The sequence below is a fragment of the Erpetoichthys calabaricus genome, chromosome 5, assembly GCF_900747795.2.
Source record: "Erpetoichthys calabaricus chromosome 5, fErpCal1.3, whole genome shotgun sequence".
NCBI lineage: Eukaryota > Metazoa > Chordata > Cladistia > Polypteriformes > Polypteridae > Erpetoichthys > Erpetoichthys calabaricus.
The window spans coordinates 167,735,683-167,757,432 of record NC_041398.2 but is presented as its reverse complement, the minus strand read 5'-3'; the positions used below and the strand labels follow the sequence as shown (position 1 = coordinate 167,757,432).

The window sequence follows — 21,750 nt, the reverse complement described above, 5'->3', positions numbered from 1 at the left end:
TAAAATTTAATTCAAATTCATTCTATATTTTTTAACCAAACATTTTACTATTTGCACCCAGTTGTTTATATAATATCCCGTTTAGATTTTTGCAGTAATTATATAGTTGAATATCTAGTTTAAAATTTAATGTATGTTGTTTTTAATGTGAACAAATTAACAATGTCAAGAAAAGTTAACAATAAAATGTAATATATACAGCCAAAATCAAATTTAAAAAACAAAAATAAACTATACTGCACTTACCTTTTTGGTACTGCTGGAAGTTTTGTTAGGAAAAGATTTGATTCATCTTCAGCACTAAAAACTGAAGTGTGATTGCTGCAATATAAACATTGTTTATTTGCAAGGTATTTAAATAGTTATTTTTAAAAGTAAACATTTATTTTGGACAGGAACTATAGTAAAATAAATTAATAAAACCAGAATTATAAATGATTTTATTTTACACACAGTTATAACGCCTGTTGAAATTACTTTCTAAGTGTTTGCCCAAAAGTTTCTGTGCAAGGCATTTCTTTTCAAAACACTTGAAAGTGTTTCATTCAAACACATTTATTTGTTGAGGTATGGTAGTGCAGTGATTAGCCCTGGTTTACTAACATCTCTACTAGAGAGAGGTTAGAAGCACACGCTGATACAGCACATTGCCACACCCACCATATGACAAACCAACTCAGGATCCCATATTAGGACCTGAGTGCAGCCATGCAATGGGTGACACCTCAGCACCACACTAGTTTAGGTGGAGTGGAACAGTGGGAGGATTTTTATGGTGGCTGGAGTGCCAATTCTGCCACCAACCCCCAGGTTTTTCCCTGCAATTTGGAGGGCCTACATGCAGGGCTGAATGCAGATTACTGTCATACCCACGACGGAGCAATTGCAGGTTAGGGCCCAACGAAGTACAGTCACTTTTGGTGTTTATGGGATTCGAACCAGCAATCTTCTGATTGCCACTGCACTACTAGACTGGAATTGAATTCTAGGCTGGGGACTGTGAAGATTCACATTCTTCCCCTGTCTGCAGAGATTTGTCACTGGCTACTCTAGTTTTCCTCCCACACTGGAAAGGCATTTGTACAGGGTTATGTGGTGACACTAAACTATCCCAGTTTGAGTGAATAAACCCTGAGATGAACTGCTGCCATGTTGATGAGTGGCTCCTGTGTTCAAGTTAATCCTGTCCAGGTAGACTCAAGCTTTGCACTATTCTTTAACTAAATAAAGTATTTTTAAACAGTGGGCATGCAGGTTAAGTTAACTGGATATGCTTTATTGGACCCCAGTGTAAATAAAGAGGGTAATTTCCTGGGCCAGGTGATTGCTGAAACTCCCTGCAGCCCTCAAATAGATCAGACAGGTTTGGTAATGCAAATATGTACTGTAAATATGTCTGGTTGGTTTTGAAGACAATGCAGTGTTCATCATTACAACAAGAGGACTAAAGCTTTTAGGAACACACATTGCACATATCTGAATGTGGTGGAAGTAAATGAGATGCAGTCTTTAATTGAAAAATACACTAATGTAATAACTACAGTTAAGGTCAGTCCTGTTGAAGGGTTAATTCTGGATTTTTACACAACATACAAACATAATACTAAATATCAGATCAATTATTTGAGTTGCCTTTAAAATGAAAACAATTACTCTCACAGATGTTTTAATTAATAGAAAATAAGAGAACCAATTTATTGTTAAGTATAACTAAGCAACTAATGTTTCTTGATTGTAAAATTTTTGTTTTAAAAAATCTCACAAATTGAAATGCCAAACAAAATGACTTGATGACAAATATGACATGAAAGGTCTTGTGATTAAATTAGCTTTAAAGAGCTATAGTAAAAAAAAAAATGCATCAAGAAATCATCATTTACTGGTTCAAATAACAGAGATGACACCTGCTTTTTTGCTTATTTATTTATTTATTGCTGTGTTAATTAAGCAATCCTTATTAAATTACAAAAAAAGAAAATGTTAATAAATGAAAAACATTTTTTCTTCTGCACATGTAAAGTCACCTCAGACAAAGGAGCTTTGGAATCATCAGATGGAAAGATTCCCTCATCAGACTGGACAGCCAGCACAGACTCCACTATAGAAGACCCAGGAGTGGGTAGGCAGCCAGCTGGCTGTGGTCTCCACGACTTTGACTTTATTTTTAACCTTTTTAAAATCTGAATCTCCAGCACTGTTAACTGGCTATAATTCATCAATTGATTAATGGACAGATATTATTGGTTTCCATTTATGTTTAATCAGTTTCTACCTTATTATTTGTGTGTTTTAACAAATTTGCAAGTATATGTATACAAGTTCTGTATTTAGTAATTAGTATAATCTATACTTGTAGCTTAACTGAGAATTGTTCACAACACTGTGCTCCTGCACTCAAAAAAGAATGCTAAACAAAAAATAAGTTGCATTGTATTGTAATAATTTTAGTTAAGATAGATTTAGTAGTCTATGATAGCAGTTATTTCTACAACCCATGCTGTGGTTTTTTTAAAATCTAAACAGGTGAACCTTCCCCATACAAAAAAATAAAATTTACTCCCTGGATTAAAGGACAATGCTTTTGAAAAATAATGCTTGACAAATTCTCTAATTCATGTAGTGCACTTTTTGTTCCAATAAGCAACCAATATTTTAAGGAAACCAAAATTCTAAATTACCTGTTTTCTTCAGACACTTCCATCCAATGCATGCATGCCACTGGAGATTCAATAGGGAAACAGTGCAAGACCTCAGCTTTCTCTACATCACAAAGAACAACCCGACTTGTATCGGCAAGACTGAAGGCCAAAACTGTATTGAAAAAAAAATGCATATTGATATTAAAAATCAAAAAACACTTCAAACTAAGCAACTATTACAGTATTACAAAGATGGATAAAATAAGCATGCTACAGTCAAATTGCAAAACCCAGGTGCTTGCTGAAACTGTGACAAAACAATGTAAAATATCATATGAATTTTACTTACTTGTTTGATTTGGTTTCCTATGCACCTGTGAATAAACTAATCTTTGTGTTTATAATTTAAATTTGTCATGTGCTCTGACTCAACCTTTTCTCAACCTGCATATGTTTTTTTTTGACAGACCATTTCTGACCGTTGAAATTTCTATATATCTGGTTTGTTATATATGTTACATTTTTCTTAAGTGTCATGGAGTGGGTAATGTTTCCAACATGTGCTGACTCTGACAAATATCTTTGAATAGCTAAGGTCATAACCTGACCAACTGACTTATTGGCAAACCTGATATTACAATCCCCCCAAAGAGTTTTTGTAAATAAGAGGTCACTAATGAAAGTATCGCGAATAATCTTGACATTATTTCAATGTTTTGATTTTTCTAACACTGATTTAAACAGTATTTCAATTGTGAAACAACATGTCTGAATTAACGGAGTATGCGCACATTTTATACAACACAATTTATTTTTGTATAGCCCAAAATCACACAAGGTGCCAGAATGGGCTTTAACAGGCCCTGCCCCTTGACAGGCCTCCAGCCTTGACTCTCTAAAAAGATAAGGAAAAACTCCCAAAAAAACCCCTTGTAGGGAAAAAAGGAAGAAACCTTGGGAAAGGCAGTTTAAAAAGAGACCCCTTTCCAGGTAGGTTGGGCGTGCAGTGGGTGTCAAAAAGAAGGGAGTCAATACAATATAATACAATACACAGAACAGAACAAATCCTCAATACAGTATAAAAATAAAAATATTATAAGGACAGAGCAGAATTTAACAGTAGATGATATCACATGATATGATTTGGATTTGTTTAGAGTCCTGGAGACCTCAGCCATCAAGTTGCCTCCCCCATTTGGCCATTCCACAGCTATGTTAACATAGATTAGGTACTCCAGGACAATCACTTAACTTTTTAAAATACTTGAAATTCTCCAAAACTAATATACCTACCCACACTTTTGTTGTTACATGGGGAGCAATCTTCCTATGTCAAAAAAAAATTTAGGTTGGATTTTAGTCTTTAATCTTTCTCATTAGAGATATGTATTGCTCTACATGTGTCTAAATAAAGCCTAAATATTCTGTGGATTACACATACACATTTTTGTATGAAGTACATGGCAGAGAGAAAGAATTAGAATGACGTTTCATAATAAAGAATTAACTATACTGTCATTAGACATACAGAATATGCTGAACACGGTTTGTTTCTCTATGCCTTAAAAAAAGAAGATGTAGATGCAATATTAAGGCCCATTTTTAGTTTGCTTAGAGAGTCTAGAAGAATTGCGTTCACTATTGTTCATAAAGTAGTATGATGTAGTGTTGGATCAATACTAAAACTTTAATTTCAGTATCAATATCAGCTTTTGGACCTCAGTACTGGTATCTAAACACTAACAAAGCAAATAATAGAGAACTCCCTACCTTGTTCACAGCAGTCTCCCTGCTCTGCCACACAATCACACACCTCACAAATCAATGCAAGGAGTGAGGATGTTGGAGGAGTTGGTGGTCTCCTTGTAGTCTCCGGTGCATTTATTTTAATGCAGAAGGTCAAACAGCAGGGTATCTCATGGGTAATCAAGATGTAATACTTCTTGATACATATGCAGTCAAAGTAAAAAGCATGTGAACTCCTAGGAATTATCTATAATCCATATTACTAACCGAAGGTTGTAAACCGGATATGGACGCAGGGCGAATCGAGGCGCATGCGCACTGCAACGAGCCCGCCACAGAGAAAACAAAACCGAGAGGATTCAGCGCATATGTGAATCACATTACAGTATTACAGTACGGAATCCCCAGACATCCAAACTACATAAACCGGATATGGACGCAGGGCGCATCGAGGCGCATGCGCACTGCAACGAGCCCACCTCAGAGAAAACAAAAAAGGTTGTAAACCGGATATGGAGGCAGGGGTGCTGGGCGCAGGGCGCATCGAGGCACACACGCACTACCGCACTGCAACAAGCCCACCACAGAGAAAACAAAACCGAGAGGATTCAGCACATATGTGAATCACATTACAGTATTACAGTACGGAATCCCCAGACGTCCAAACTACACGGCGTAAACCGGATATGGACGCAGGGCGCATCGAAGCGCACGCACACTGCCGCACTGCAACAAGCCGACCACAGAGAAAACAACAACGAGAGGATTCACCACATATGTGAATCACATTACAGTATTACAGCACGGAATCCCCAGACGTCCAAACTACACAGCATATTTGAATCACACATCAAAGCGCACGCGCACTGCAACGAGCCCGCACAGATAACGTGCTTCTGAAACACCAGAGGCAAAGGAGTCACAGCTCAAGAACGAAACAGCTCAACTAACGGAAATACAAATCCGAGCCCATTGGTAACGACACAGCCACAGAAAAAACAAATACGAGAGGATTCAGCGCATATTTCAATCACATTACAGTATTACAGTACGGAAACCCCAGAGGTCCAGACTACACAGCATATTTGAATCACATTACAGTATTACAGTAATACATTATTAACAGTCCAGCCACAGAAAACACAGAAACGACACCAGATGGAAGAAAACAATAAACGAGCGCTCCGTATTAAACGTAAGTACGAATATAATTCCTAACAGTAAACGACTTATAGCTAACGGAGTCACGGCTCCAAAAAGAAACAGCTCAACTAATGGAAATACAATCTGTACACTAAACCTGAGGTAAAGCGTGCACGCCAGGTTGTACAGCTGCCCGAACGCGACCGCCCACACCACCACATATACCATGTTCGTTTAGTAATGTAGCCCTCCATGCCCGGATCCGCCAACATGGCCACTTCAGCACGCGAATCCGCCACCGTCAGCAAACGACTTCTCGCTGACGACGCAGCAATAGAAACACAGAAACGAAACTGCATGGCTAACAACCAATAAACGAAGGCACCTACAACTGAGTCACAGCTCCAACAAATATGTTTATTTAATTAAATGAAATTTCCCGGGACGCACCCACCCTCCATGATATTTCATCCCTCCAAATATCGGAGGGAACAGAAACTGATTGCCATTTTTGGATTTGCGATTCTTTCGAGAATCGCGGGCTTGCTGGTTCCCATATAAAACATGGTCGTATCTTCATGTCAGTCACAATAATGAACAAACACAGTCTCCTGTAACTAAAGATACACAGATTTTCAGAGAATTTTTTTACCATATTGCCTGAAGAAGGGGCCTGAGTTGCCTCGAAAGCTTGCATATTGTAATCTTTTTAGTTAGCCAATAAAAGGTGTCATTTTGCTTGGCTTTTCTGTGACCATATTGAATAAATCATTCAAACTGTGAAACTGAAGGTTGGAAAAAGTAAGTGAACCCTAAGCTAATAACATTTTAAAAAGCTCATTACAGTCAGAATTTAACACACCTGGAATCCATTTAATGAAACGAGTTCAGAGGTGTGGCCTAGAATTACTTTGATTGATAAAAAACACTACAGTAATCCCTCCTCCATCGCAGGGGTTGCGTTCAAGAGCCACCCGCGAAATAAGAAAATCCGCGAAGTAGAAACCATATGTTTATATGGTTATTTTTATATTGTCATGCTTGGGTCACAGATTTGCGCAGAAACACAGGAGGTTGTAGAGAGACAGGAACGTTATTCAAACACTGCAAACAAACATTTGTCTCTTTTTCAAAAGTTTAAACTGTGCTCCATGACAAGACAGAGATGACAGTTCTGTCTCACAATTAAAAGAATGCAAACATTGCTTTCCTCTCTGTTTCCTTTGAAGAGGAAGATAACAAATCAATAGGGCTGTTTTGCTTTTAAGTATGCGAAGCACGCCAGTACAAAGCTGTTGAAGGCGGCAGCTCACACACCCTCCGTCAGGAGCAGGGAGAGAGAGAGAGAGAGACAGAGAAAAAAAAATCAATACGTGCCCTTTGAGCTTTTAAGTATGCGAAGCACCGTGCAGCATGTCGCTTCACAAAGCAGCTGCACACAGAAGGTAGCAACATGAAGATAATCTTTCAGCATTTTTAGACGAGCGTCCGTATCTTCTAGGTGTGCGAACAGCCCCCCTGCTCACACCCCCTACGTCAGGATCACAGAAAGTCAGCGCAAGAGAGAGAGAAAGAAAGTAAGCTGGGTAGCTTCTCAGCCATCTGCCAATAGCATCCCTTGTATGAAATCAACTGGGCAAACCAACTGAGGAAGCATGTACCAGAAATTAAAAGACCCATTGTCCGCAGAAATCCGCGAACCAGCAAAAAATCTGCGATATATATTTAAATATGCTTACATATAAAATCCGCGATACAGTGAAGCCGCGAAAGGCGAAGTGCGATATAGCAAGGGATCACTGTATAAAGTTTGAGTTTTTGACAAGAAGCATATCCAGATGGGAATCATGTCTCAAACAAAAGAGCTGTCTGAAGAGCTACGATCGAGAATTGTTAATCAACAAAAGGCTGGAAAGGGTTACAAAGTCATCTCAAAAGATTTTAGATATTCATCAGTCTACTGTTAGGCAAGTTGTCTATAAATGGAGACAATTTGGTATTGTGGCTACTCTGCCTAGAAGTGGGCGCCCTGTCAAGATGACCCCAAGAGCACAACGCAGAGTAAGCAATGAGGTAAAGAAGAACCCTAGAGTGACACCAAAGGACTTGAAGAAGTCATTAGAACTGGCTAACATCTCTGTTAATGAGTCAACTATACGCAAAACATTGAACAAGAAAGGAGTACATGGCAGGACACCAAGAAGGAAGCCACTGCTATCTAAAAAGAACATTGATGAACACCTGCAGTTTGCGAAAGAGCACTTGGACACTCCATAACGGTACTGATAAAATGTTTTATGGAGTGATAAAACCAAAATTGAACTATTTGGGAGGAACAAGCAGAACTTCATTTGGCGTAAAAAGGGCACTGCATATCAACATCAAAACATCATCCCTACAGTAAAGTATGGCCGAGAGAACATCATGATTTTGGCCTGCTTTGCTGCATCAGGGCCTGGTCAGCTTGCCATCACTTAGGGGAAAATTCATTCACAAGTTTATCAACAAATTCTCCAGGATAATATGAGGGTGTCTGTCCGTCAACTTAAGTTCAGAAGAGGCTGGGTGATGCAACAGGACAATGACCCCTAACATCGCAGCAAATCCACAGCATAATAGCTTCAGAAGAACAAACTCCCCCTTTTGCAGTGGCCCAGTCACAGCCCAGATCTCAATCCGAGACATACACAGAAGACAACCAAAGAATATGGAAGAGTTAAGGCAGTTCTGCAGGGAAGAATGGGCAAAAATTCCCCCTGCACGATGTGTAGGTCTGATCTGCAGTTACAGGAAGCGCCTGGTTGAGGTCACTGCTGCCAAAGGAGGGTCAACCAGTTATTAAATCCCAAGGTTCACTTACTTTTTCCATTACCACTGTGAACATTGACTGCGTTTGTAAAATAAAGACATGAAAAAGTAGAATTTTTTGTGTGTCATTGGCTTAAGTTCATTGTGAATATCAGTACCTGTGATTTAGATGAAGATCAGATCACTTTTTATGACCAATTCATACAGTAAACCAGATAATTCCAAAGAGTTCACATACTTTTTACTTTGACTGTATAATCTTCATAGAGGAGCCGAGTGGGCAGAGGTTTGGGGAGTTGGAGTTGTGATTACACTAATAATCAACTTAGCGTGAGTTCCTGAAAAATACCATTTACTTCCAGTACTGACATTAACAAAATGCCAGTACGGTTCTGTTTTAAAAATAGTTTTTTTCTGTATTTTTTCAGTACTGTTATGGTACGCAACCCTAATTTGATGTACTGGGTAAGATATTTTTAATCCACTAGTGTGCCATCATTGCCAACCTGTACAATTTAAAGCAAATTGCTTAGCCTGCCCGTGATCCAACTGTAAAAAGAATATGTAAACTAACTGTAATGCATCCAGAACTTGTAAGTCACCTTGGACAAAAACAACCAAAAAATATACCAATAATTTTTAATGGCAGCAACAATACTCCATGTACTGCCAGAAGCAAAGACATATAATATCACTACCAACCCTTCTTGTGAATTCTTGTATTTTTCACAAACACAGAAACTAAATAAACTAAATAGACATATTAAAACAAGTGTTTTGCTTCTAAGAGTGAGTGAGTGATGTTTCAACAGGATTGAATTTTCACAAGATCTCTCTATGTGTCAATGCATAAATAATATGCAATCCTGCAAATTCAGATGAGCAGACCTCTGTTCCGGCACGAACAAAAAATCCAGCCTCAGCAAGCCAAGCTCTTTAATACACAGGCCAGCTTTTCTAGTTGACAGGAATAGTTGCACTGAGTGACAACAGAGCTCTACGAAGAAGGCCATATGTATAAAGACTGATCTCATCAGTAAAACCTCTTCATTTCATGGACAGCAGCACAAAGAATCTTGTTTTTGGTTTTTTGATACCAGAAATAATAATAAGCTGTTCAAAAAAGCATTATACAAACAGCATTGTTGCATTAAAAAAAAAAAAAAAAAAAAAAAAAAAAAAAATCTAAATCCTTACTGTGTCATATACTGGAGTAACACAAAGCTGAGTAGAGGGAATTCAAGTACAAATACTCAAACTCTAATAAATATTTATATGTATTTGTTATTTTGATAAAAATTGTGACAGGCCTATGTCTTTCTGATAATCTGTGAAATTATCAGACTTACAGAAGAAAACCGTTCAGTCACAGTTTAATTGAAACACCATTAAGCAAGTTCACATAATTATTTTGACCACGGCCCAAGTTACCAAGATTTATCTGGTTTGAAGCACTGTCTTAAAGATGATTCTGATAGGAACGGGGAGCCACTTCAGTCTGACTACATGAATAATTATGAAAGCCTTGCATATAAAATGTGATAGTTCAGGATTGCGAAAACAAAAAATTTGAACAATTCTTTTAATACAAAGAATGTTTAAGATGTTGTTTTTACAGTGGGTCAAAAAAGGATTTAGTCAGCCACCAATTGCGCAATTTCTCCCACTTAAAAAGATGAGAGAGGCCTGTAATTTTCATCATAGGTATAACTCAACTATGAGAGACAAAATGAGAAAAAAAAATCCAGAAAATCACATTGTCTGATTTTTGAAGAATTTATTTGCAAATTATGGTGGAAAAAAAGTATTTGGTCAATAACAAAAGTTCATCTCAATACTTTGTTATATATCCTTTGTTGGCAATGACAGAGGTCAAACGTTTTCTGTAAGTTTTCACAAAGTTTTCACACACTGTTGCTGGTATTTTGGCCCATTCCTCCATGCAGATCTCCTCTAGAGCAGTGATGTTTTGGGGCTGTCGCTGGGCAACACGGACTTTCAACTCCCTCCAAAGATTTTCTATGGGGTTGAGATCTGGAGACTGGCTAGGCCACTACAGGACCTTGAAATGCTTCTTACGAAGCCACTCCTTCGTTACCTGAGCTGTGTGTTTAGGATCATTGTCATGCTGAAAGACCCAGCCACGTTTCATCTTCAATGCCCTTGCTGATGGAAGGAGGTTTTCACTCAAAATCTGACGATACATGGCCCCATTCATTCTTTCCTTTACACGGATCAGTCGTCCTGGTCCCTTTGCAGAAAAACAGCCTCAAAGCATGATGCTTCCACCCCCATGCTTTACAGTAGGTATGGTGTTCTTTGGATGCAACTCAGCATTCTTTCTCCTCCAAACACGACGAGTAGAGTTTTTACCAAAAACTTCTATTTTGGTTTCATCTGACCAAAAGACATTCTCCCAATCCTCTTCTGGATCATCCAAATGCTCTCTAGCAAACTTCAGATGGGCCTGCACATGTACTGACTTAAGCAGGGGGACACGTCTGGCACTGCAGGATTTGAGTCCCTGGCGGCGTAGTGTGTTACTGATGGTAGCCTTTGTTACTTTGGTCCCAGCTCTCTGCAGGTCATTCACTAGGTCCCCCCATGTGGTTCTGGGATTTTTGCTCACCGTTCTTGTGATCATTTTGACCCCATGGTGTGAGATCTTGCGTGGAGCCCCAGATCAAGGGAGATTATCAGTGGTCTTGTATGTCTTCCATTTTCTAATAATTGCTCTCACAGTTGATTTCTTCACACCAAGCTGCTTACCTATTGCAGATTCAGCCTTCCCAGCCTGGTGCAGGTCTACAATTTTGTTTCTGGTGTCCTTTGACAGCTCTTTGGTCTTGGCCATAGTGGAGTTTGGAGTGTGACTGTTTGAGGTTGTGGACAGGTGTCTTTTATATTGATAATGAGTTCAAACAGGTGCCATTAATACAGGTAACGAGTGGAGGACAGAGGAGCCTCTTACAGAAGAAGTTACAGGTCTGCGAGAGCCAGAAATCTTGCTTGCTTGTAGGTGACCAAATACTTATTTTCCACCATAATTTGCAAATAAATTCTTTAAAAATCAGACAATGTGATTTTCTGGATTTTTTTTTTCTCATTTTGTCTCTCATAGTTGCGGTATACCTATAATGAAAATTACAGGCCTCTCTCATCTTTTTAAGTGGGAGAACTTGCACAATTGGTGGCTGACTAAATACTTTTTTCCCCCACTATATATTGATTTTATATTTATTTTTGCATACTGCAAATTATATTGCAACCCAAAATCATCTTCTGTGGCATACTGCCATCTTCTGTGGTATACCAGTATGAAGAATTATCAACTAGTCTTATTACATTGACACATTTCATCACATTAAACAACCCTAGCCATAGCATTCAATGCTGAGTTTTTGTTAAACCAAATATTATTCATTTAAATAAGCTAACAATATATAACATTTCTTTAAAATAGTAGTAGCAACCATAATATTTTGCTTTCAGTTACAATGTAATAAAGATTCAGTGGTTCTACCTTTGCCATCAGGTCTCCAAGCAACAGAAGATATTTCCTTTCCTGTGTTTTCATTTGGAGCTAAACTCCAAACACGCTGAAAATTGGCCAAGCGGTGCAACAAAAGCTGAAAGGATGTAATAATTTATTTTTATTAACAAAGTATAGGTACTTTCTGAAATGTTTGCATAGATATTTTTCAGACTAATCACATCCATTACTTCCACTGAAGTTTTTACTGCTCCCTATAAATATATGTAATAACTAATGGATAAACCATGTATTTCAGACTTATTTCATTATGGTTGAAATGTGTGAATTTTTTGTAGTTTCCTGGCGTAACTACATTATTTTGAGCAATGCTGGTTTTTATATGCAGTTTTAATTACACTATGAAAATACTATAAAGCATCATTTAATTTTAAACAGCATTTGCCAATTCTGCATCAGAAATGAGCTTTTACTCAAATAAATCTTCACAGCATAAAATATTTTAACAAGAAACACATACAACAGTTACTATGCAAAAAGTGGCAACAATCGATTGTAAAACATGATCAAAACAGATATCACTACATCATTTATTAGTATTTCAAAAATGAGCCCCTCTACGTTAGCCAAGCCACCATTTTAAACAGAAGCTTACAGTAGGATTTTCAGATAAAATATGGAAGTCAGCTCCAAATAAAATACACACTTCCTAAATTTGCTGGTCTAATTCAACTCTACAGGTGGTGGTCATAAAATTAGAATATCATGACAAAGTTGATTTATTTCAGTAATTCCATTCAAAAAGTGAAACTTGTATATTAGACTCATTCATTACACACAGACTGATGTTTAAGCAAATGTTCATTTCTTTTAATTTTGATGATTATAACTAACAACTAATGAAAGTCCCAAATTCAGTATCTCGGAAAATTAGAATATTGTGAAAAGGTTCAATATTGAAGACACCTGGTGCCACACTCTAATCAGCTAATTAACTCAAAACACCTGCAAAAGCCTTTAAATGGTCTCTCAGTCTAGTTCTGTAGGCTACACAATCATGGGGAAGACTGCTGACTTAACAGTTGTCCAAAAGATGACCACTGACACCTTGCACAATGAGGGCAAGACACAAAAGGTCATTGCTAAAGAGGCTGGCTGTTCACAGAGCTCTGTGTCCAAGCACATTAATAGAGAGGCGAAGGGAAGGACAAGATGTGGTAAAAAGAAGTGTACAAGCAATAGGGAAAACTGCACCCTGGAGAGGATTGTGAAACAAAACCCATTCAAAAATGTGGGGGAGATTCACAAAGAGTGGACTGCAGCTGGAGTCAGTGCTTCAAGAACCACCACGCACAGACGTATGCAAGACATGGGTTTCAGCTGTCGCATTCCTTGTGTCACGCCACTCTTGAACAAGAGACAGTGTCAGAAGCGTCTCGCCTTTGGACTACTGCTGAGTGGTCCAAAGTTATGTTCTCTGATGAAAGTAAATGTTGCATTTCCTTTGGAAATCAAGGTCCCAGAGTCTGGAGGAAGAGAGGAGAGGCACAGAATCCACGTTGCGTGAGGTCCAGTGTAAAGTTTCCACAGTCAGTGATGGTTTGGGGTGCCATGTCATCTGCTGGTGTTGGTCCATTGTGTTTTCTGAGGTCCAAGGTCAACGCAGCCGTCTACCAGGAAGTTTTAGAGCACTTCATGCTTCCTGCTGCTGACGAACTTTATGGAGATGCAGATTTCATTTTCCAACAGGACCTGGCACCTGCACACAGTGCCAAAGCTACCAGTACCTGGTTTAACCCTTTGCGGTCGTTAGGCCAGTTTGGCCTTAGTAAAAAGTGCGCTATAGGTCGTCAGGCCACCGCTGGTGGCCCTGCAAGTTTCTGACCGATTTGCACAGTCGCCTGGTCGAGAAAAGTGGCCTGTGTTATTCCTACGTGCTTGAAAAAAATAACTGCTGTAATTATTGGCGTTTTTTCAATAATTAATTACGACTAATGTAGCGTGACGTTGAAAATTAAATACGACTGCAAAGGGTTAAGGACCATGGTATCCCTGTTCTTGATTGGCCAGCAAACTCGCCTGACCTTAACCCCATAGAAAATCTATGGGGTATTGTGAAGAGGAAGATGCAATACGCCAGACCCAACAATTCAGAAGAGCTGAAGGCCACTATCAGAGCAACATGGGCTCTCATAACACCTGAGCAGTGCCCCAGACTGATCGACTCCATGCCACACCGCATTGCTGCAGTAATCCAGGCCAAAGGAGCCCCAACTAAATATTGAGTGCTGTACATGCTCATACTTTTCATGTTCATACCTTTCAGTTGGCCAACATTTCTAAAAATCCTTTTTATGCATTGGTCTTAATTGATATTCTAATTTTCCGAGATACTGAATTTGGGACTTTCATTAGTTGTCAGTTATAATCATCAACATTAAAAGAAATAAACATTTGAAATACATCAGTCTGTGTGTAATGAATGAATCTAATATACAAGTTTCACTTTTTGAATGGAATTACTGAAATAAATCAACTTTGTCATGATATTCTAATTTTATGACCAGCACCTGTAAACTCGGTATGACACACATCTCTCATTTGATTCAAAATATAGCAGGGTAAAGACCGTAATTATTAGTGATGCTTGAAATTTTGATAATGTCTCATGTCCAGTTCTTACTGAAAAAAGTCCTTTGCTTATCTGTCAGACAGTCTTCTAACTGCTCTGTTTGGAGTAAAATCAATTTGTGGGACATTATTGTGAAACAAATTATCCATTCTGGTAATTTATAGTAACAGTAACATGTCATCTTATCTTGTTTTGACTGGAAGAATCCTAACCAACCAACCAACAGAAAACAATGCCCTCATTTACTTAAAATTTGAAAAAATTAAGTTAGTCTTATGGAGAACATTTTCTTTCTAAGCTGGCATTTATCAGTGCTGTCCTCCAATAACTGAACATGCTGAGCAACTGTTCACTTTTTGAATATTTCAGATAATTTAATTAATTCATTACATTTATATAGCGCTTTTCTCAGTACTCAAAGCGCTATCCACACAGGGAGGAACTGGGAAGCGAACCCACAATCTTCCAAGGTTTCCTTACTGCAAAGCAGCAGCACTACCACTGCGCCACCTGTGAGTGATTACTTCATATTAAATATTTCTCTTTCCCGGCTATCCAGATGGGTAGGAGAAAGATTTCCTCATATGAATAAAATATGGTACCGTATGACTGTCTTATTTGTAGTATACTGTATTAAAACCTTGAAATCAATACAATTAGCACAGCAGAACAGATTTACAAAAGGTAACACAATGAAAAGCTAAATATTTTAAGAAAGGCATTCAATGGTTGAAGAACCACCCAAATACAGTATCTTCAAAAACAGGATAAAGAATTTGTACCATAATGAAATGCTTACATTTGTTTGGTATTCTGCTTAAATGCAAGCAGCACCAATGATACATTTAGCTTTTTTAACAAGATATATTATCAACAACAGTTGAAAAAAAAAAAAAAAAAACAAAAAAAAAAACTACCTTACATTCAGTTTATTCTTGTATAGCGCTCTTCTTCAGTGCAATCAATGGCTAAATAAAGTAAATAAAAATTCTAATATAAATCCCTTTTACTGTAAGGACTGGCATATAGCCAGGAGACAACTGAGGAGAGCAAACCCCAAACCACAGTTAACCATAGTCCTGAAACATGCCAACTTGCTAACAACCAATTCCTGGGCATATACATAGGGAGCTGGAGAGTAACAACATATTGCATGCTGGTTGGATTTACAAGTAAGAATGCCACTGCCCTCTGTCTGTACATATGACAATATTGCAGCTACAACTATTTCTGTATTTGTGAGACTCAAGAACTGTGTTTCTGATATGGACGTGAGCAACACTGGAGTACCACAAGGAACAGTCCTGTCTTCTATCCTCTTCACTCTGTAAACCTCCAACTACAAATATAACACCAGGTCACGTCACTTTCACAAATTCTCAGATGATTTGGCACTTATGGGGTGTATTGATAAAGTGGATGAGATAGAGTATAGGAGTCAGGTGGAGAAGTTTGTTTCTTGTCTGCAACTTAACATCCGCAAAATTAAGGTCCTTGTTATTGACTATCACTGCACCAAAGAGCCTCTATGTCCGGTCACTATTGAAGGAAAGGATATAGAGGCAGTCATTATTAATGACAGGTTGGACTGGTCCCAGAAAACAGAGGAACGATATAAGAAAGAGCAGAGCAGGCCCTTTTCCCTTAGGAGACTGCGTTCCTTTAATGTAGGAAGTGACATCGTTCACATCTTCTATAATTCTGTGATAGCCAGTGTGATTTTCTTTGCTGTGTTGTGCTGTGCTGGTAATATTACTTCAAAAGAGGCCGAACTGAATCAACAAGCTAATTAAAAGGGCAAGCTCAGTTATAGGATGCACTCTGGACCCCCTGGAGGTAGTAGCGAAAGAGAGAACTAAAACAAAACTAAGTCACATTATGAACAATTTTACACATCCTCTCTCTGACACACTAACACAAAGTACTTTCAGCCAATGAATTATTCAGCAGAAGTGTGTCAAGAAACGTTATTGGGGCTCCTTTATACCAACAGCAATACAACCGAATAACGCCTCACTGCGACTCTGACAGCCAAGTCACAACTTTTCTTTCTTTTTAATTTTCTTGCTTTATAGTCATTCTGTTGTGTGTTCAGACCAACATGTCTGTGTACATTTAATGCATTTATCTACCTATTTATGTATTTAATTTATTGAAAGCACTTCTGTAAAAAGCCACATTTAACCCAGGGGACAAATAAACTTCTATTTATCTATACCTCACAAATTTGATGTTGATCTCACAGCTTGGGCCTCCTCAAGAAAATTTAGATTTTAACAGAACATTTATAAAGAGGAAGCAAATAAAGAAGAGGAGAAAGAGGACAGGGAAAGAATGAGGAAGATAATGAACAAGAAACACTGAGGCCAAACAAAATAATCTATATAGTTTACAGTGAGTCGCTGATATTAGGCTAGGACAGTTATGTACATAATTAAAAGAAGAGACAAGATTAAGTGAAAAGGTTTGACATAAAACAAAGAAGATACTAAAGATCGACAGTAAAGCAAGCCTGTTCTGTATTTACAATGAATTCTAGCATACATTTTATATTACGTACATAGTTTTAATGAACAATTTTACAACCCCCAACATAGGCTGAAATACTCTGAGCTTTTGTTATTACTTAAAGCATTGTACCATTTATACAGATGGCTACGTGTGTGTGCCTATTTGTGTGACAATATGCAAATATAAATATACATAATATCGTCATATCCTAATAATCCTATTCAAGGTCATGTGTGGTTGGAGCAAGGTAGGGACTAACCCTGTATAGAGTGCCAGTCCATCATACATCCCACTAGCATGGAGTCAATTTGGACTTTTCAATTAACCTAACTTGCTTATTTCTATGGATATGTTAGAAAATGAGCAAAGGTCATGCAGATGCATGAGGAATAGGCAAACTCCACACAGGCAATAATCAGGTGCAGGATTTGAACCCAAACTGCAGGATCTGTGGAGTAGTACTTCTAACCACTGCAACATTTTTATTATATATATTCATGCACAGTATACAGTATATATAAATACTGTAAATATAAAATCAGTATATATATATCTATATGCTATGGTGATGCATGAGAACATAGTAAGTGGCAGGGTTAAACAGTGGAAGGTAAAGGGTAGAACAATTTTGTAACGTACATCTCCAGTTCTGCATTCAGTTCCGAGAAATCCACCCCTGAATAATACTGGTGATGTCACTTCTGCCTTTACCACACCTCCTCTTCTGGCCACCAGAATATAACAGAGGAGACCGGACAGGAAGTCAGTGATATCTTGACTCGTAGATCACACAGCTGGAGAGAGGATTTGATGTTGACACCTCCAGCTGTACTTAATTTTACAACAGTCTTCCCCCAACAACCCCCAAAACCACAACACTTGCTAACTGCATTTAAACTTTTTTTTTTTTTTTTTTTTTACTTCAGAACCAAACTCCTTGTCTCTTTTCTTACTATGCATATTACATTCACACATATATTGCATATATGCTGTACAGTATCTCCCTTCAGGATAACCACTTACCACCTGTTGGTTATTTCACTGAAACTTTTTTAACCTATTGCATCTTCTGGCCTCCAAATAACTGCCTAAAGGTGGCCACTTGTGAGAAACGATATCTTTTGGTCTACCTTCAGTGTAACACACTTTAAACTTAAACTGTCGGCTGGTATGAAAATCAAGTAGCTGTATTGTTCTATTAAGCTTTTTGATTGCTCTTATTATTGTTTAATTTTCACCCTATCGGATTCATTATTTACACATGCCTTATTACCTCCCCAGCTTTGTTGGCAAGCGCGATGAGATCCCTCTTTGGAGACCAGACCATAAATATAACTGCAGTGGGAAGCTGCTTCTCCCCAAACAGACGAAAAGGTGGCATCTTTAGACAGGTGGCGTTATCTGACAGTGTGCGAGTACCTAAATAGAAATTGAATACAGTTACAAACATACATAAATACATAGGTAAACAATAAATAAAAACAAAAAAGATTAACTGGAACATTTCCTGCACAACAGTATAAGCTTTCTTGCCGATTTAAATTATTTCTGCACTCTTTATATAAGAGCATGTCATGCGTTTTAGAGTCCTAGTTAGCGTAAATGACAGCACCCTGTAATAGCCGGGCTTTAGTGACATTAAACCAAAAGCCTCGTCACATAAGTCAGTGCTTTGCAGCAGGCCATAAAAACAGGCAATCATTATTTGTCATTAGTAAAAACACATCACTGGGCATGATGAGAAACATCTCTTTAAAACAGATTGTTTTATGAAAACTCGCTCGTGGCTTACCTAGGCCGATGAACAGCGTCGTGCTACAAATCAGCTAGATGCAATACAATTCACATCACAATTAAACATCGTTAAATTTAGATGCAATCTATATTTACAAGACTGTCCTAATACGTTCATGTAAACCGCCATTATCCATCAAAACCACAGGAGATGACTATGACGATAGACTTGTCCAATCGCAAGAACCTTAGAAACGACGTCACTCTTGAGCTATGGTGCATCAAGTAGGACAAATTCACTTTTAACGGAGGCGTTTCTACGAACTAGTGAAATCCATTCAGGGATGCGTTTCACGAAAACGATGACTTTTGGCGATTAAAACATGTAACGTATGATATACTTTTACTTTGTGTTACACAAAACCTCTCTTAAGCAGTCACTTTACGAGAGTTCACAAAACATTACTTTGTTAAGTTTGCCCTAAGTCGCCTTCAAAACAGTATCACAAGTCGATTGAAAAGCAGTTGACTGATAATATCATTAAATTATTTCGTGATTAGTTCTTCGGTGGAATGAAATAAACTCGTGAAAAGGAATGTAAAGCAAACATGGCATAATCATCTAATAATCAAATACGACAAAGAGTACACATCAGTACGTAATGCTTCTAAAAAGAACGCAAAATAATTAACGGGCATGCCATAAAAGAAAAGCATAATTTCCTGAAGAAGAGACTGTTCTTAGAGACTGTTCTTCAGTGCCTGTTCTCCTTTACGATGACAGCACATTGCCAATTATTAATTAAGCCACACGACGGCCTTTCCAACAGTGAGAAAACCACATTTGTCATAAAATGAAAGTCTACACATCACAACTTTTTTTATATAGTTTTCAGAAATACAAATATCACATGGAAAGCCTCCATCCATCCATCCTCTTCCGCTTATCCGAGGTCGGGTCGCGGGGGCAGCAGCTTGAGCAGAGATGCCCAGACTTCCCTCTCCCTGGCCACTTCTTCTAGCTCTTCAGGGAGAATCCCAATGCGTTCCCAGGCCAGCCAAGAGACATAGTCCCTCCAGCATGTCCTGGGTCTTCCCCTGGGCCTCCTCCCGGTTAGACGTGCCCGGAACACCTCACCAGGGAGGCGTCCAGGAGGCATCCTGATCAGATGCCCAAGCCACCTCATCTGACTCCTCTCGATGCGGAGGAGCAGCGGCTCTACTCTGAGCCCCTCCCGAATGACTGAGCTTCTCACCCTATCTTTAAGGGAAAGCCTAGACACCCTGCGGAGGAAACTCATTTCAGCCGCTTGTATTCCCGATCTCGTTCTTTCGGTCACTACCCATAGCTCATGACCATAGTTGAGGGTAGGAACATAGATCGACTGGTAAATTGAGAGCTTCGCCTTGCGGCTCAGCTCCTTTTTCACCACGACAGATCGATGCAGAGCCCGCATTACTGCGGATGCCGCACCGATCCGCCTGTCGATCTCACGCTCCATTCTTCCCTCACTCGTGAACAAGACCCCGAGATACTTGAACTCCTCCACTTGGGGCAGGACCTCGCCACCAACCCTGAAAGGGCATTCCACCCTTTTCCGGCTGAGGACCATGGTCTCGGATTTGGAGGTGCTGATTCCCATCCCAGCTGGTTCACACTCGGAAGCGAACCGATCCAGAGAGAGCTGAAGATCACGGCCTGATGAAGCAAACAGGACAACATCATCTGCAAAAAGCAGTGACCCAATCCTGAGTCCACCAAACCGGACCCCCTCAACGCCCTGGCTGCACCTAGAAATTCTGTCCATAAAAGTTATGAACAGAATCGGTGACAAAGGGCAGCCCTGGCGGAGTCCAACTCTCACTGGAAACGGGTTCGACTTACTGCTTACAATGCAGACCAAGCTCTGACACCGATCGTACAGGGACTGAACAGCCCTTATCAGGGGGTACGGTACCCCATACTCTCGGAGTACCCCCCCACAGGATTCCCCGAGGGACACGGTCGAATGCCTTTTCCAAGTCCACAAAACACATGTAGACTGGTTGGGCGAACTCCCATGCACCCTCTAGGACCCTGCTAAGGTTGTAGAGCTGGTCCACTGTTCTGCGACCAGGACGAAAACCACACTGTTCCTCCTGAATCTGAGGCTCGACTATCCGACGGACCCTCCTCTCCAGGACCCCCGAATAGACTTTTCCAGGGAGGCTGAGGAGTGTGATCCCTCTGTAGTTGGAACACACCCTCCGGTCCCCTTTCTTAAAGAGGGGGACCACCAATCCAGTCTGCCAATTCAGAGGCACTGTCCCTGATGTCCATGCGATGTTGCAGAGGCGTGTCAACCAAGACAGTCCTACAACATCCAGAGCCTTGAGGAACTCTGGGCATATCTCATCAACCCCTGGGGCCCTGCCTCCAAGGAGTTTTTTGACCACCTCGGTGACCTCAGTCCCAGAGATGGGGGAGCCCACCTCTGAGTCCCCAGGCTCTGCTTCCACATTGGAAGGCATATTAGTGGGATTGAGGAGGTCTTCGAAGTACTCCATAAAGTACTCCCCCACCGACCCACAATGTCCCGAGTCGAGGTCAGCAGCGCACCATCACCACCATATACAGTGTTGACACTGCACTGCCTCCCCCTCCTGAGACGGCGGACAGTGGACCAGAATCTCCTCGAAGCCGTCCGAAAGTCGTTCTCCATGGCCTCCCCAAAGTCCTCCCACGCCCGAGTTTTTGCCTCAGCAACCACCAAAGCCGCATTCCGCTTGGCCTGCCGGTACCTATCAGCTGCCTCCAGAGTCCCACAGGACAAAAGGGTCCTGTAGGACTCCTTCTTCAGCTTGACGGCATCCCTCACCGCCAGTGTCCACCAGCAGGTTCGGGGATTGCCGCCACGACAGGCACCGACCACCTTACAGCCACAGCTCTGGTCAGCTGCCTCAACAATAGAGGCACGGAACATGGCCCATTTGGACTCAATGTCCCCCACCTCCCTCAGGATGTGGTCGAAGTTCTGCCGGAGGTGGGAGTTGAAGCTACTTTT

The 21,750-nt window shown here is 39.8% G+C and overlaps 1 protein-coding gene across 2 annotated transcripts in view; it reads right to left on the bottom strand.

Annotated features, from left to right (window-relative positions):
* anapc4 (anaphase promoting complex subunit 4) overlaps positions 1-18,934 on the bottom strand; it is an 84,474-nt gene extending 65,540 nt beyond the window's left edge. Inside the window, exons 1-5 of one of the 2 annotated variants that reach the window (XM_028802199.2) lie at positions 18,765-18,934; positions 18,246-18,391; positions 11,860-11,965; positions 2,679-2,811; positions 247-321 (exon numbers count right to left, since the gene is read on the bottom strand). In XM_028802199.2, the coding sequence (XP_028658032.1) occupies positions 247-321; positions 2,679-2,811; positions 11,860-11,965; positions 18,246-18,353 (422 nt within the window). In that variant the 5' untranslated portion in view covers positions 18,354-18,391; positions 18,765-18,934. The remainder of the gene's footprint in view (positions 1-246; positions 322-2,678; positions 2,812-11,859; positions 11,966-18,245; positions 18,392-18,764) is intronic. The other variant, XM_028802198.2, reaches the window with a different exon arrangement.
* Between the last annotated feature and the right edge of the window lie 2,816 nt (positions 18,935-21,750).